A 14,556-nucleotide genomic window follows, 5' to 3' on the forward strand; every position below is an offset into this window, starting at 1 on the left:
GCTAAATGGAGACACAGCCCAAGCTGGGTGCTGCTTTACTGTCTGGAATTCCAGCTCCCTAAGGTATACATTCTGAACTTGTAGATGTTAGAGCACATAGGAATCTTTTCAAGCATCATTTCTAATGACTTAGAGAGAAACACATTCAAATTTTTATTTTTTGATGTTAGTTCTACAATTTAAGCTCTGGAAAATTAGTCTATAGCTCATGAGCCAAAACTACAGCAGAGGTAATTTGACCTCTTACAAGAGGGGTAAACAAGATCATTGAAACAAGGGAAAAGATCATTGAAAAAGGAATGTTCTGCAGTATCAAGTGTGGAATTTGGTTTCCAAAGTGGGAGGAAACCTGATTCCAAGTGTCCCCTGGTTATGTTGTATCTATTAGGAATGTTTAGACTCTTCACAGATTGTCACTGAGCTAACAGCTGTAGCAGTCTTCCTCCATGTTGTGTGTGGGACAGCATCGCAGCATGACTTGATGAGTGGTGTGTAAGTCTGTGCCAGGGAGCCAAGCCTGCGAACTCCAGGTCGCCGGAGCAAAGCCCGTGAACTTAATCACTATGCCACTGGCTGGCCCCTCCACCCCAGTTCTTTAACTCACCAAAATTCCAGGTTTTCTTTACACATGAGTAGCATCAAGAATTGCCTGTGAGAACCATTTGTGGGGGAACCTCATGACTTTCAAAGAGGGAGGACGAGAGTTGGGGAAACTAGGAATCAAGAGGAAGGCAACCTTGCTTGCCACATTAGTAAACTTCCAAAAGCTAAAAGGGTGCTGACTCCATGCATGATTCAGGATTGCTCATACACATTAACACATTTAAAATCTATAAATCCAAGGAAATAAAATATTGTAGACCTTTTAATAAGTCTCGGTGTTTGTCTGGGGTGGGAAAACTTTAAGCATTGCTTTCTTCGTTTGGATTTTTAACTCTTGAGTATGTGACATGAATATATATGGAGGAGCTGATTTCTTCATGCACATCCTCCACCTTTTCAAATGTTCTCTATCTCTCAGAGTCTCAGCATAGAGTAAAAAACCCTAACCACTTACAGGAAGTGGAAGATTTTCTGGTTTTCTCTGCAAAACGGTCTCTGAATTATAACTTAATATTATGATATCAGACATTTAAATTTTTCTGATTTGTGATTGGTGCAGAGGGAACTACACAGCAATTTGTCAAGAACATTGAAATAATACCTTTCTGCTAATTTAAGATTTTATAGGCATCATAAAGACATTTTAAAGTGAATGGAACAATTATTAATGTTTGCTATATATGATGAAAATGTTTTTCCTACATTGTAGCATTTCATTATTGTATTTTAAGGGTCAAAAGGCTCTCTCTATTTAAATATGAGAAGAATATTAAAAATTTTGTTAAATAACTATTACTCTTGGAATAAACTATTGTAGGGTGATTTGGAATGAGGAGAAAATACCAGTTAGAAAGTCTCCATATGCTAACATGAAGAGAAGAGCAATTATTTGGTGAAAACCTGTCCCTGACCCATAGCGGAGACTACAGTATGGAGACCCAGAAACTGAAGATATTTGTGTTTGCTTTTGGTATTTGTCATCATTGGGGCCTTTACTTGCTCTTATTCTTCCACTCAAAGATCTCAGGGAGATTTTCATTTTAAATGGAAATTTATTGAAGCCTAAAGCAATTGAGACACATTAACAATTATGTGGATGGTAGGGTTTAACAGTGACGTCACTGAGGTTATTTTGGCAAGGTTATGTTACCATTTGTCAATTTACTAAGTCATACCTCCATATCATAGCCAACCAAATGTTTTCTATTCTTGTATGTTTGGGCACCCTGTCCTTTTCAAATTTTGTTCACAAATATTGCTTTATTTAAAAATAAGTATTCTATTAGAGAAAGATTTTGAAGCTAAACTTGATATATATTTAGTATTCATCTGAAAAAAGTACAGAAAATTCTCAGCTATTTGTATTATTTTAAATCTATACTAATAAAACACAAATGTTCCATTCCTGAAATTGATGCTGTCTATGTTGTCATCCTGAAAGCAATAAATTTACCATTGGTTATGCCTTGTCTCCTCAGATAAATTTACAAAGAAAAATGAGAGTTACTGGTGTGATTACCCAAGGAGCCAAGAGGATTGGAAGCCCAGAGTATATAAAATCCTACAAAATTGCCTACAGCAGTGATGGAAAGACCTGGGCAATGTACAAAGGGAAAAGCACCATTAAAGATGTGGTAAGACTGACTTAACATGTTTAATTTAAAAGTAAAATCCTATTAATAATCATTGATTAGCAAGTGACTACAGCAGAAGCCTTAAGTTGTTGAAAATGAATTTATGATTTTTTTAAATTAGAATAATAGGGTGAAGGGGGTAAGGAGTTTTTCCAAGTTATAAATGTATAATGGCCACTATTTAAGACTTTCTCAGATTTTAATTGATGGTCCTGTAAACACTTCGTCGCAAGATTAGCATAGTCCTGTGCATAGCAATTAAGTTTATTTTAACAATAGTCAGCTTTGAAGTTCGTTTTATTGCTTTGACATATTAGCTGTCTCCTTAATCAAATAATTACGGATCAAAGCTTTTATTTTTAAAGGAAAAATTATTATTTTTAAAGAAAAGTATGAAATGATGTAAAAAATGTGTATCTTTATATACTTCATACTGGAAGACAATTTTGTTATTTAGCAGAATAAAATATTTTAGAGGAAATGGATATAATGTTCAGCATCTCCTTTGCCTTTTCATATGATAGTCTCAATTTTTTATTAATTTTCCCCCATATTTTTAATTTAAAAAATATCAGACTTTTGTTCATCCCATTTAAAACCAAATCAGTAGGCTGGACTCTAATAAATTTTATTAAATATTTTTTTAAATTACCGTCTTAAATGAATTTAAATAAAGTTTTCTGATTGCCAGGTTATATGAGGTAAAATCAGAATGAAGTTTGAAGGAATTAAAAATAACACATTTTATCACTTAATTTTTAGAGAGAAACATAGTTTTTCACTGGAGATATATATGAAAAATTATGAGTCTCTTATGCACTGATCTGAGACTGACTGGTAAGGAGGTAATCTTGAGGAATCCATCCCTAAAGCATCATAAGTCTGGTCGTAGCATGAGAGAGACTGAGTGATCAGGAAGCATGAGTGAAGACTGGTTCCTGAAGGAAAAAATCCAAAAAACAAAACCTTGTGGATGCTAAGTAGCAAAATGGACAAACCCAGCTTAAATTGAAAAGTTTAAGGTGCCCATTTCTCAAAGAAGAAGAGAAGCACTCCCCTAGCTCTGAATTATTGGTCATAAAATTGACAAGACCCTCATAGTAGAGTATACGTTATACCAAAGGCCACAGTGGTTTATAGCTTTACTTAGGATTTTATCTATAGATTTTCTATTCCATGCTGTTGGCAAGGTGCTTCCTAAATGCTGCAGATCCCCAAATTATTTAATCCAATCTTTGAAAGATTATGTTGGGTAGGATATAGGGTCAATGTATGAAAATAGGTAAAGAAGCTGTTGCAATTAATTATCTTAAACTCTATATTATCTCTTTACACAGGTGTTTCATGGAAATGTTGATAACAACACACCTTATGCTAACTCTTTCACACCCCCCATAAAAGCTCAGTATGTAAGACTCTATCCCCAAGTTTGCCGAAGACATTGCACGTTGAGAATGGAACTTCTTGGATGTGAACTATCGGGTGAGTCTCATATTATCTATGTCTGTATTTTCTTTAAAGAAAAAAAGAGGACATTCGTATGTAGTCTGCTACCAACTTGCAATTTTCCAAGCCTTGTAGACATTCATTTCTTCTACAAAATGTCTAGGGCATGGTTCAGTGAGAAACAGTGTGCGTGTGTGCATGTGTGTGTGTGTGTGTGTTTAGGGATAAACCAGTTCTAAAACATGCTACAGAATAGAATTAATATAGAAGGGGCAATATATTTCTTTAAGTGGTCAGAGAAAGTACAACACATTCTCACTGGAAACTTGTGTCAAATTTAAATGTCGCGGTGTTTTTGGTAGTAACTGTGATTTATGTTTTGTGACAAAAGTTCAGTAAAAACTGGAATCTGCCTGACCTCATAAATTGCAGTTCCATTTAGGCTATATGGTATAGGAAAGTAAGAACTTGGTTTTGGGTTTGATTTTTGTTTAGCTTTTATGAAACATGTAAATTTATCATTCCTCCCAAAGAGACAATACTTCGTTCAATACCAAGATGGCTACTATAAATTCATTCTTGGATCATTCTTATCTACCAGTTTGCTGATTGTACAAACAATGGCTATCCAGCTCAAAGATAATCCGTCAAAGGACTCAGAGTTAAATAATTCCTGTCTCCCAGGAGCATCAGTCCTAGATATAAAGATGAAGACGTAAGGAGTGGAACTCACCGTGGTCCCGTTTCAATATAGCTAGTTTCTGAACTAAGCAGAAAATCTTGTCTAGATGTTTCCCTGTGTTTTATTTTCAGTGGTTGTTCTTATAATTCTAGCATCAACAGTTACAAACTACTGTTGCCACTGTGGCCTGAAATTATTTTGTTCAAACAACTGTGTTTTGAAGAAGACTAAAAATTCATGTGTGCCCTAGTTTTTAGCATAACTTCCGAGTACGAAAGACTTTTATCAAATTTACAATAATACCATTTAGTTAAAAATAGGAGGACTCATGCCTGCATAGAGACAGCTGAGAGCTTTTTATTCTTGCAAGAGGTTGTGTATAGGTTAAAATGCATACTTTCTATCTGTTTCCATTCTTAGGTTTATTTGTCATGGCCGAGAAAGGGAATGATTTTTAAGCAAATAGAAATTACTATCAGAAAACAACCAAACTTTAAATGAACCCATTATATTTAAAGGAATTGGATACATTTGGCCACATGCATGAATCTATTTTAGGAATCATATTTTCATATTATTTATGAGTATCTTTTATGAAGCAACCCGCATACAATTTTAGTGCCATTAATTATCCTAACAGGGATGTTTTCCTTATTTTGATAATTTGAACAGGCTTATTGACTACCAGTAAATCTCAGCAGAATTATTGCTGTAGGGTGTTTATATTGCATGTCACTATATCACCACAGGCCAGTGTCATCCTTAAGTCATTCATCATAAAGCAATCAAGAGGAAACCACAATATGATGAGGTTTGCTGCAAGCCCTGTGGTTTTTAGTTGCTTAACATAACCTTCCCCAGTTTTTCAATCTTTTGATTCATGAGGGTCAGCCTCTCCTACAGTTACACTCCTAAGGTATGAATATATTTTACTTTCAAGCTTGACAAGAGCTTACACCTGACACTTTACAGATTTTATGTTCTCAAAAAGAAGCTGCATCCCATCTCCCAACCCCACAAAATTATTTTGAACTTGTATGCAGAGAATAATATCTCTCAATGGATGCTTTTGAAAGCTAGGGCACCTCGCTATAGAAATAAACAATTTCGTTGTTAATACTTCATTTTGTTCATGTGCTATCCATGCTGGTAAAAGAATTAATTTATACCTATGAAATCATATGGTTGAGAAGGGGAATTTGTGGAGAGGCAAATTGGCAGAGGTTAGCTATAACACTTGGAAATAAACAGTAATATAATGTACCAAACTATTTCCCACAATCCAGTGCAACACTGTAAAGCCCAAAGCTGCCTTAGTGTATTAAATAAACTGTTATAGGATCTCACAGCCTGCCCAGAAGATCAGCAGTTAGTCTTTTCCCAGACACTTTAAAAGCAAATCCCCTAAATTCTTTCAAAGAGATATGATTTAAAATGTTTAGAATGAAATGGATCACAAATGTAATTAGAGGAGGAATAGTCGTTCATTCATTCTTTGAATGCATTATGCAGCACTTCTTCTGGGCTAAATACTAGACAACAGAATGGGTATGGAAAGAATTCTATGACTATGCAGAAATGGCAATGGAAAGGCATCCCTTTTCTATCCAATACTTCAATACTACACTATAGAACAAAAGGAAAAAAACAACTGCCTTTCCTTTTCCTTTGTATCTCTTCAGCAAGCCAAGCAAAGTTTTACAAAGACTCCAGTAGCAGGGTCGGGTGGTGGGGGTGGTGGTGGTAGTAATAGAAGAACAAGTCAGAAATCTATAATGCAAGCAATGCACGTTACCTTAGAACTGCTTGGAGATATATGGTATGCCATTAAGACTTTAGAACTTTCTAGAATGTTTGAGATTTGTCATGAGATTTTTCTCCTCCAGAATTTATATTTAAGATTTAGAGCTATTTTTTTCGTAGGGTATAGGGTATAAGGGACATAGGGTATAAGTCTCCTACCCCTGAAACCCAACAAGACTTGTGCTAAGCCACACAATTGGCTAACCCTCCATGTCAATTTTTGTCATGTTTGCATAGAATAGGCATTTCCTAGAAGGTGGAGGTGAAAGCAGACATGGAGGAACCTCAAGAAGGAAGAAGTAATGTAGATGAACTGGGACAGAAAACAATTAATAGTAGTTAAGAATTATTTATCAATGAAGAGTTCTAAACCACCTCTCTTAGAGGTTGGCCTTAGAACGGCCTAGTTTTAGAAACTGCAACCGGTCATAGGGTATTATTCAGTACTCACTGATATGTTGATTTGGGGACTTAATATTGTTTTCTGTTGGAGTGAGCTTTACAGAAATAATAAAAATAACTAACATTTACTGAAGGCTAGCTATATGCCAACACTGTCTCTAAATACTTTAGATTTATTAACCAATTTCTTAGAACATTCTTTGAGGTAGTTTCTATTATTATCATTATTTTACAGATGAGAAAATTGAGGCACAAACTGGTTAAATAATGAGTACAAGTCATACAGTAAGTGAGGGACCAGTAGAGTATGAGGAGCTGGCAGTGATTGGGGAAATCTCCTCTTTTATCTTGGCTTTCTTAATGATTAAACTTACCTTGTGTGTTTCTTGGCCAAAATGTAACAATTTTACATATGGAAAACTCAGCCACTGGATAATATGATAATAGAATCGTGCTTCCTATTACAAGCTTTGTGAATGGAATTTTGTCACAGTTGCAGTTCAAGATTGGAAAATCATGTCTGTATGTACGCACACACACACACGGTCTTACAATGACAGACAAACCCAAATTTTACACCATGTCAAACCTGAAAATATGTGTGGCAGATCTGAGACTCTTCCAAAAATATCTAATACTAGAGGTTATTGAGTATGATCAAAATATAAAAATTTATAAAAAGACTTGTCCAGTAATGGGCTTTGCTGGAATTAGATTATTTTCTTCTGTCATCTTTTGGTTTAAATTCCACACTTGCACAATGCCTGGCACATGGTATACATTGAGTAACTATTACCTTCCTGCCTTCTAGAAGGAGCCACGTTGATGCTATAAGAATCAGTGGTAAAGATCTACAGACGTTTCTTAGAAAAGAAAACGCTGTCCAGTTTAGAATACACCATTGGAGCAGTTTGTGAAAATGACTTTGTACTGAGAGAATTTTCATTTGCTGTGTTATGGAAGCAAATAAAAGAAAAACAAATGTACTTTGTGAGAAAATGTTCCATTTTTAAAGACACAGTGAAACCGTTGAAAACCAGAGAACAGTCATGAGGCTATCAGTAATGAGACAGGAGAGAGCATTTCAGCATTGTTTTCATTTTGCAAAATAATCTATCACAGAAAAGTAGTTTGAATTGTCTGTCTTGTTTTCAATTTTTCCAAAATATATTGAGACAGAACAGCCTGAATTGGCTATCTTGTTTTTCGATTTTGTTTCAGATTTATTTCTGATTATAGCCTTTTTTTGAATTTAGACGCTCTGTCTTTGGGGGAATGAATAGCATTATGCTTAATCTTCTCTTGCCTATCCAAAATGAACACAGAAAACTTTCAGGGTGATAAATTATTTTTCTCATGGAGCTCTTCTCATTTTCTTTCAGGCTGTTCTGAGCCTCTGGGGATGAAGTCAGGACATATACAAGACTATCAGATCACTGCCTCCAGCATCTTCAGAACTCTCAACATGGACATGTTCACTTGGGAGCCAAGGAAAGCTCGGCTGGACAAGCAGGGCAAAGTGAATGCCTGGACCTCCGGCCACAATGACCAGTCACAATGGTTACAGGTAATATTTTCAAAAACTGTTTCACCACCCACTGCTCCTCTTCCTTAGAAGATTTTCTGTTGGTTAAGTGCTAATTCAAATGCGCCTTCCTCTTTGGCTTAACTAAATTGGTAAAACAAAAATTCCATACGAAGCCATGTTCGTGTGCTATTTTTACTCTGATGTTGATTTATAGACGGAACTGTCAGATTGGTGCAGTAGATTGTACCAGATCACACTATGTATAGGTCAATTCCATCTATTATAAGGACATTTGCATTTTAACTCTCATCTATTCTAATGCCTCGTGTCAGTATCGGTTTGAAAGTGTCACAGCTGGACTTCAAACAGCCTGGAAATCATGCCACTGACCTGCAGATTTTTCCCATAGAATCATGACTCTTGCCTTATTAGCTCCTTATCTGTGGTTGCTAAGCAATGGAGCAATTTGATTACATTCTCATATGTGAGCTTGCTTATGGAAGGAAAGCATAGATACTGCAGAGTCCGTTTATTATTTGCAAATGAAGAAAGGTCACAGTCAGTGCTTTTTACAACAATCTTCTCAAAATGCACTTATTTGTGGAGTACTTTTAAGTAGGCACAAATTTGTTAATGTCTTCTGTGGCAAAGAAAAGTAAGACAGTTTAATTCCATAATGAGGTCATTTTATTTGAAAGAGATGAGTTCTACTCTTAATGATTTTTATGCTATATCCAAGACTTTCAAAACTTTGGTAACTCATTGTATTTCTGGAAATCATGAAATCACTTGAAATGGCAAATGCCACCCCTCATCAAACCATATTGCCCCATCTTGAATGGTTCTCACCAGTTACCGGAAATCTCCATTAGTCTCTTCTTGGTTTGTTCTTCACTTGGCCTTAATTTTCCCTATTTTGGAAGATAGAAATATGCATTTTTTTCTTGACTTTCTCCTGAAATTCTATCTGGATCTTTATTAATCTGGCGCTTTATTGGGCTCTTTCATTAGCTACCACACATTGTGGATAATTTGTATGTCTTTCTCCTTTTACTATTCTTAGAGCTTTTTGAAGGTAGGTTATATATATATATATATATATATATATATATATATATATATATATATAAGTAATAGAAATAAAAAATATACTTATCATCCCTGAACCCAGCCTGATGTTCTTGTCTTGTATGAGCAGTACTTACTAAATTAAATCATTCAACAAACATTAATTTGTGATGCACCTATGAAGCATCACATAGTGTGATAAATAGCCATGATACATGAGCGAGCAACAATCTATTCATGCTTTTAAGATAGTACCTCTTCCGTAAACCATTCCTTTTATTTGGTTTGCATGACACCATACTTTCTTTGTTTTCATCCATCCTCTGGCCACCCTTCCTCCGTGTGTTATCTTCCTGCCAACCTGACTTTCACCAATCCACACACTCACATTAACTAATTAAGTATTGGTTATTTCAACCACTGAAGAAAGATTCAGCTACTCTAAAATCATTTCATTTCTCACCATCCCACTGCCACTTCCATGATCCAAACTTCCACCATCTTTCACGAGGGCTTTTGCAGAAATCTCCTAATGGGCCCTCCTGTTTCTGGCCTCACTCTCTAAAAATCTTTGTCCCAAATTTGTAACCAGTGTGATTTTTTTTTTCTAAAATGCAAGTATGATTCTTTTACTCCCTTTTGTAAACCCTTCAGTTGCTCCCTACCAGCCTCAGAATAAAGTGCAGATTCCTCAATATAGCTTGAAAGTCTTGTCATGATTTGGCCCCATTTCATCTCTTACTGCACTCTTCTAAATTTGCTTCATTTTCTCAAATCAAACACCCTCTCTCTTCCCATTCCTTTATAACTGTCCTCTTCCTAGAGGAAAAGAATGGAAAGAGCACCTCTGCCCACAGCATCCCCAGTCTTCTGTTGATTAAATCCTTTGGCTACAGTTTAGATGCACTTTCCTCTGTGAAGGCATTGCCGTCAGCTCCATCTCATGCCAAATCTGGCTTCAGTTCCCTCCTGTATACAACTGTGTTGTCTGTAATTCTGTCATGGTAGCATTCTCACACCGTACTGGAAATTGTGTTTTCATGCTAGATTGTTTGCTTCAGGAGGGGTGAGACCCTGTCTTTCTGACTTTCTCAACTTGTTCTCCAGTACCTAACTAAATACCTGTCACACCACCTGACACATGGGAGGCATTCAATAGTTGTTGAATGAATGGATGAATAAATAGTTCAAAGTATAATTCAAGTAATTGATTTGGGCCTATACAGCATGTAATTTTGGTCCCCAATTTAAGAGGCCAACTACTGATATCCTCAAATTTTAAAATAATATTTGGAAAAGAATCTAAAATCTCATATTAAAGATCTGGCCTTTGTAATACAGAAACGAAATTCTTATAATACATAGCCTTTATGAAGTTGTCAAGTTCTTAATTTGAAGAAACCATGGACAAACTCCTTTCCATTTGTCAGACTTGAATGATAAAGTTAAACTTGTTCTTTGTTGCTGTACAATATGTTTTAAATTGGAAATATTCCAGTCATATGTCAGATGAACTGGGTTTAGCTAATACTGTTTGTAAGTCATGATGCCATGTGGAATAAGACAAATATTTTACACCCTGTAAGCAACGCAGGCTGGTAGACTCTAGAAATATCCACATGAAGGGATTGCCAATGGCAAATATATCTTTAGAAAGATAAAAATGAAACAAATATTTTTTGCATGAATCAGTGTGTAAATTTCAATGCAAATCTCCACCCATCCCTTTTTTTAAGATGACTTTTCAACTGTTTTCTTAAAGTCACTTGCATGCTGAAATTGATTCATTCTGTTAGTGACAGATCTTCTGTCATTTCAAGGATCAGTTCTTCCATTGTATGTCTATTTTTTGTAGTGTCAAAACATATTCAGAATCTCCAAGGCAAGGTAAATTGACATCTTTACTTACATTTATTTTTTCTTTTTGACATCATGCAAGAAAATGCTCCAGAATTGTGGTTATTTTTAGTGTTTTCTCCTCAAGAGAACATAATCTCTCCAACTGCACATTGTTATTCTAGTTAGTATCTTTGCTGAAAATAAGATAAACATTTTTATGTAATATATAGGGTGATTTTGCTTTTGAATTGCTGATAGAGTCCACTTTTATCCTTATTTGAGGCTTCTGAATTTGTAAATTTTAGTTGTGTTTTTAACTAAATGTATCAACTCTGAGAAATAGCTCTTCAGAAGAGAAACTATCATTTAAATTCCCTTCCTTCCTTAGCAATCTCCTGCTAATTGATTTTTTAAGAAATTTCTTTTATATATCAACTATACATGTAAGCCTCTAATAATGAAACTTTTGCTTCAGTTTAATAGGTTTTTGTAAAACCTGATTAGGAAATCCTGATATCTAGAAATAAAATTTTTGTAAATAAAACCCAGAAAAAGTCCTTTTACCTAATTATGTTGTATTTTAAAGAATTCTTATGTATTCTATTAAGGAATTCTTATGTATTAAAGTATCACTTTAACATTTTATTCTTATTATTACCCTAATATTTCTTCCAGACTCTTTTCTAAGATCAAAATCTCAGAAACTTCCCAAGCAAATGTTCTCGTGTTATTTTTCAGATATGATCTTACGTGACTGATGAGATTCCTTGAGCTACTGTTCATCCTGAAATTGTTATGTCATTCCCATATGGACATGGCAAAAAGGTGTTAAGTCCACAGACAATCTTAAATGAGAGGAATTTCTCAGACCTCTGAAACAATGTTGCTCATCACTTTGATGTGTTTGATGTTCTCTAGAAGTCTGAGCAAGAAGCCCTACCAGTGGGTTTTCTAAAAGCCTCCAAAGGTTAAATTTCAGTTTCTGCCTTTCAAAAAACTCTTACCTACACCTAGATTGAAAGACCGTAAGCCAAATCATGCCTGACTCATAGTTGGACGTTCCTAACAGATGGTTGGACTAGATTTTAATCCCTGTTATACAAATAACGTGATGTTTGACTCGCTGAGATCTCAGAATCAGACTATTATCTTCTGTGGTTAGTTTCTAAACAAAGGAACCAGAAACTTTGGTGGATTAAATAAAACAAATGACAGAACAGAGGAGGCACAGGGTAGGTACCCAGCAAGGTGTAGCTCCCTTCTTCTTTCTACTTTTGGTGGCCTGTGTAACCTCAGGAGCACATAATCTGACACCACCAATTATGACCAAGAATGAAAATATGCATACATCTTCTTTGCTTCTTCCAAAAGGGAATTTCTAATAAAACTATGAAATATAAAGTCGTATGTTATTAGATCAGTTGCAAACTTTTAGCAGTGTTGATAAATTACATAAATTGACATTGGCAAACAAAAATTTAAAATTTTTATTTAGGTAGCATCAGGTTTTTCAGATTTTTACCTGGAAGTAGTAATAATGTTATTAATAACTTAAAATGAACATTCTATAATTTGGCAATGTTCTCCACGGAAATCATATTCTTAGAGACTGGTTATATGATTTTATGTCCATTTTCAGTGGCTTTTCAACAGGCTGAGTAAATTCCCTTTTTATTTATGCTTGAATTATACAAACTGATTAAAATTTAGCCTGAAATTGAGGTGTTTAATGACATTCTATCGCGGATAGGAGCATTATGATAATCTTATAAATTGTGAAGAAATATTTTGATATAGTAAGTGCAGCTAAACAAGGAGCACTCTAAGAATTAACTTGGATTGATTAAAAACTTTTTTTAAACAAGAATTATAAATTCTCCTATAGTGAATACACCGTGTATGTATGTATTCATTGCCTTATTGGTGGTAACTATAGAATATGGATAATTCACTAGCCATTACTCAATCTACTAAAAAGTTTTTCAGATTTCTTAAAGGGTGGCATAATATAAATGACTAACAGGCAGGAAAAGGTCACAATGTCACCTAGGAAATGACCTTTCCATCTATTTCATGAGACATTTGCTAACTTGAGGTAGTCTGCATAGCATTTCAACCAAATTAATAGAATTAATAGAATTGTTAGACTGCACATTTTAGTTTTGACCTTTGTCAAAATTTCAGCTGACCCTACATGGCTTCATTTCAATAATAATTTTGTTGAAATATGTAAGAAAGCAATTGAATTCAAGTTTTCAAATTAAATAAGCCCTATTTAATTTAGTTCATTTTGGACTTTTAAAAGGGAATATTCTAGCCATAAAATTCATATCTTCTTTAAAGCCATTAGCTTCTCTTGAGCTCTGGACAGTTTATTTACAGAAGAGCTAAAGGAAAGGTTTTCAAGGATCAAGGGACCTCCACGCCACTGGAAAACATTTGGCAATATGAAGGAATATTATGATTTCCAAGTCACTATTCCAAAATTTCATATGTAGTAAATAGTGAGCCTGCGCGAAGGGTACAGTTATAAGGCAGATCTAAACCAGATCAACTAATGAAACTTAATTTATGTATAATTGTGAAACAGCTTCCATCTTTCATAGCTTGAATATATTTTAGTGTGTATGAAATGAATCAAAGCATGTCCATGCTTTACTTGGACTATAGGTCATCTTTAAATTTTTTATAATTTTGTTATATCAAAGGGAATCCTCACTATCTAATTAGAAAATACTTCTAATGAGCTAAATAAAGTTGAGTAGGGTGTTTATACAGAAAGTTCTTAGAGGGTGAAGGAGAGTGCAGCCAGCATCAGTGTCTTGTCCTGAGTGCATAACTTGAAGTCCAAAAATCTGCTTTTGAGCACTGACAAATCATATCAATATCAGGGTTTTTTTCTCTTTTTCATCTAAAATGTGGATATTACAAAAAAGATAACCTCCCCGGCAACCTTCCCCTTTTAAAAACTCTCACACCACTAAGATTCTAGTGTCTAAATGATGACTGGCCAAACCCAAAGCAATTAGAAAATTATCAGGACCACCAGCTAATTTCTGGTGAAGTTAACAGAAAGACATCACATAATGTAATTAGTGTTACAGATATCACCATCTAACCTTAAAATTAACCTTTAAAAAAGTTAACTTGTACATTATGCATAGGAAATCTGCTTAATATCCAAAATATTGCCCCTACCTTTCTACCTGTTCTGAGTTTGAGTCATTTCTTTGGGTTAGTGTATTATGTCTCTCTGTAGATGGCTTTAAAAAAAAGAATTCCCTAGGATAAAGCAATGAGACATATTAAGCCATTATAAGGACTAATACAGTAGCATTTACATAGACCAAATCATGAAAAATACACAAAGCAGTCACTGCTGGTGGCTGTAGGAAGAAGCAGATTAGATTAAGTGCAGGGTACAGTTTTGGAAAGGCAAGGCTCGATGGTGCATAAAAGCTGCATGGAGACCTTGTGCTTCAGAGGTTGTTTTGAATGGCTTCATGATTTTTAAATTTCAGATAAATATTTTTGAGACACCTGTTATAATA

The 14,556-nt window shown here is 34.9% G+C and overlaps 1 protein-coding gene across 2 annotated transcripts in view; it reads left to right on the forward strand.

Moving 5' to 3' along the window:
* EDIL3 (EGF like repeats and discoidin domains 3) overlaps nt 1-14,556 on the forward strand; it is a 407,727-nt gene that overhangs the window by 304,531 nt on the left and 88,640 nt on the right. For both annotated transcript variants that reach the window (XM_046668389.1, XM_046668390.1), the window contains 3 exons: nt 2,082-2,237; nt 3,575-3,719; nt 7,953-8,137. In XM_046668389.1, coding sequence (XP_046524345.1) covers nt 2,082-2,237; nt 3,575-3,719; nt 7,953-8,137 — 486 coding nt within the window. The remainder of the gene's footprint in view (nt 1-2,081; nt 2,238-3,574; nt 3,720-7,952; nt 8,138-14,556) is intronic.

Source organism: Equus quagga, chromosome 7 (assembly GCF_021613505.1).
Source record: "Equus quagga isolate Etosha38 chromosome 7, UCLA_HA_Equagga_1.0, whole genome shotgun sequence".
In the NCBI taxonomy this organism is placed as follows: Eukaryota; Metazoa; Chordata; class Mammalia; order Perissodactyla; family Equidae; genus Equus; species Equus quagga.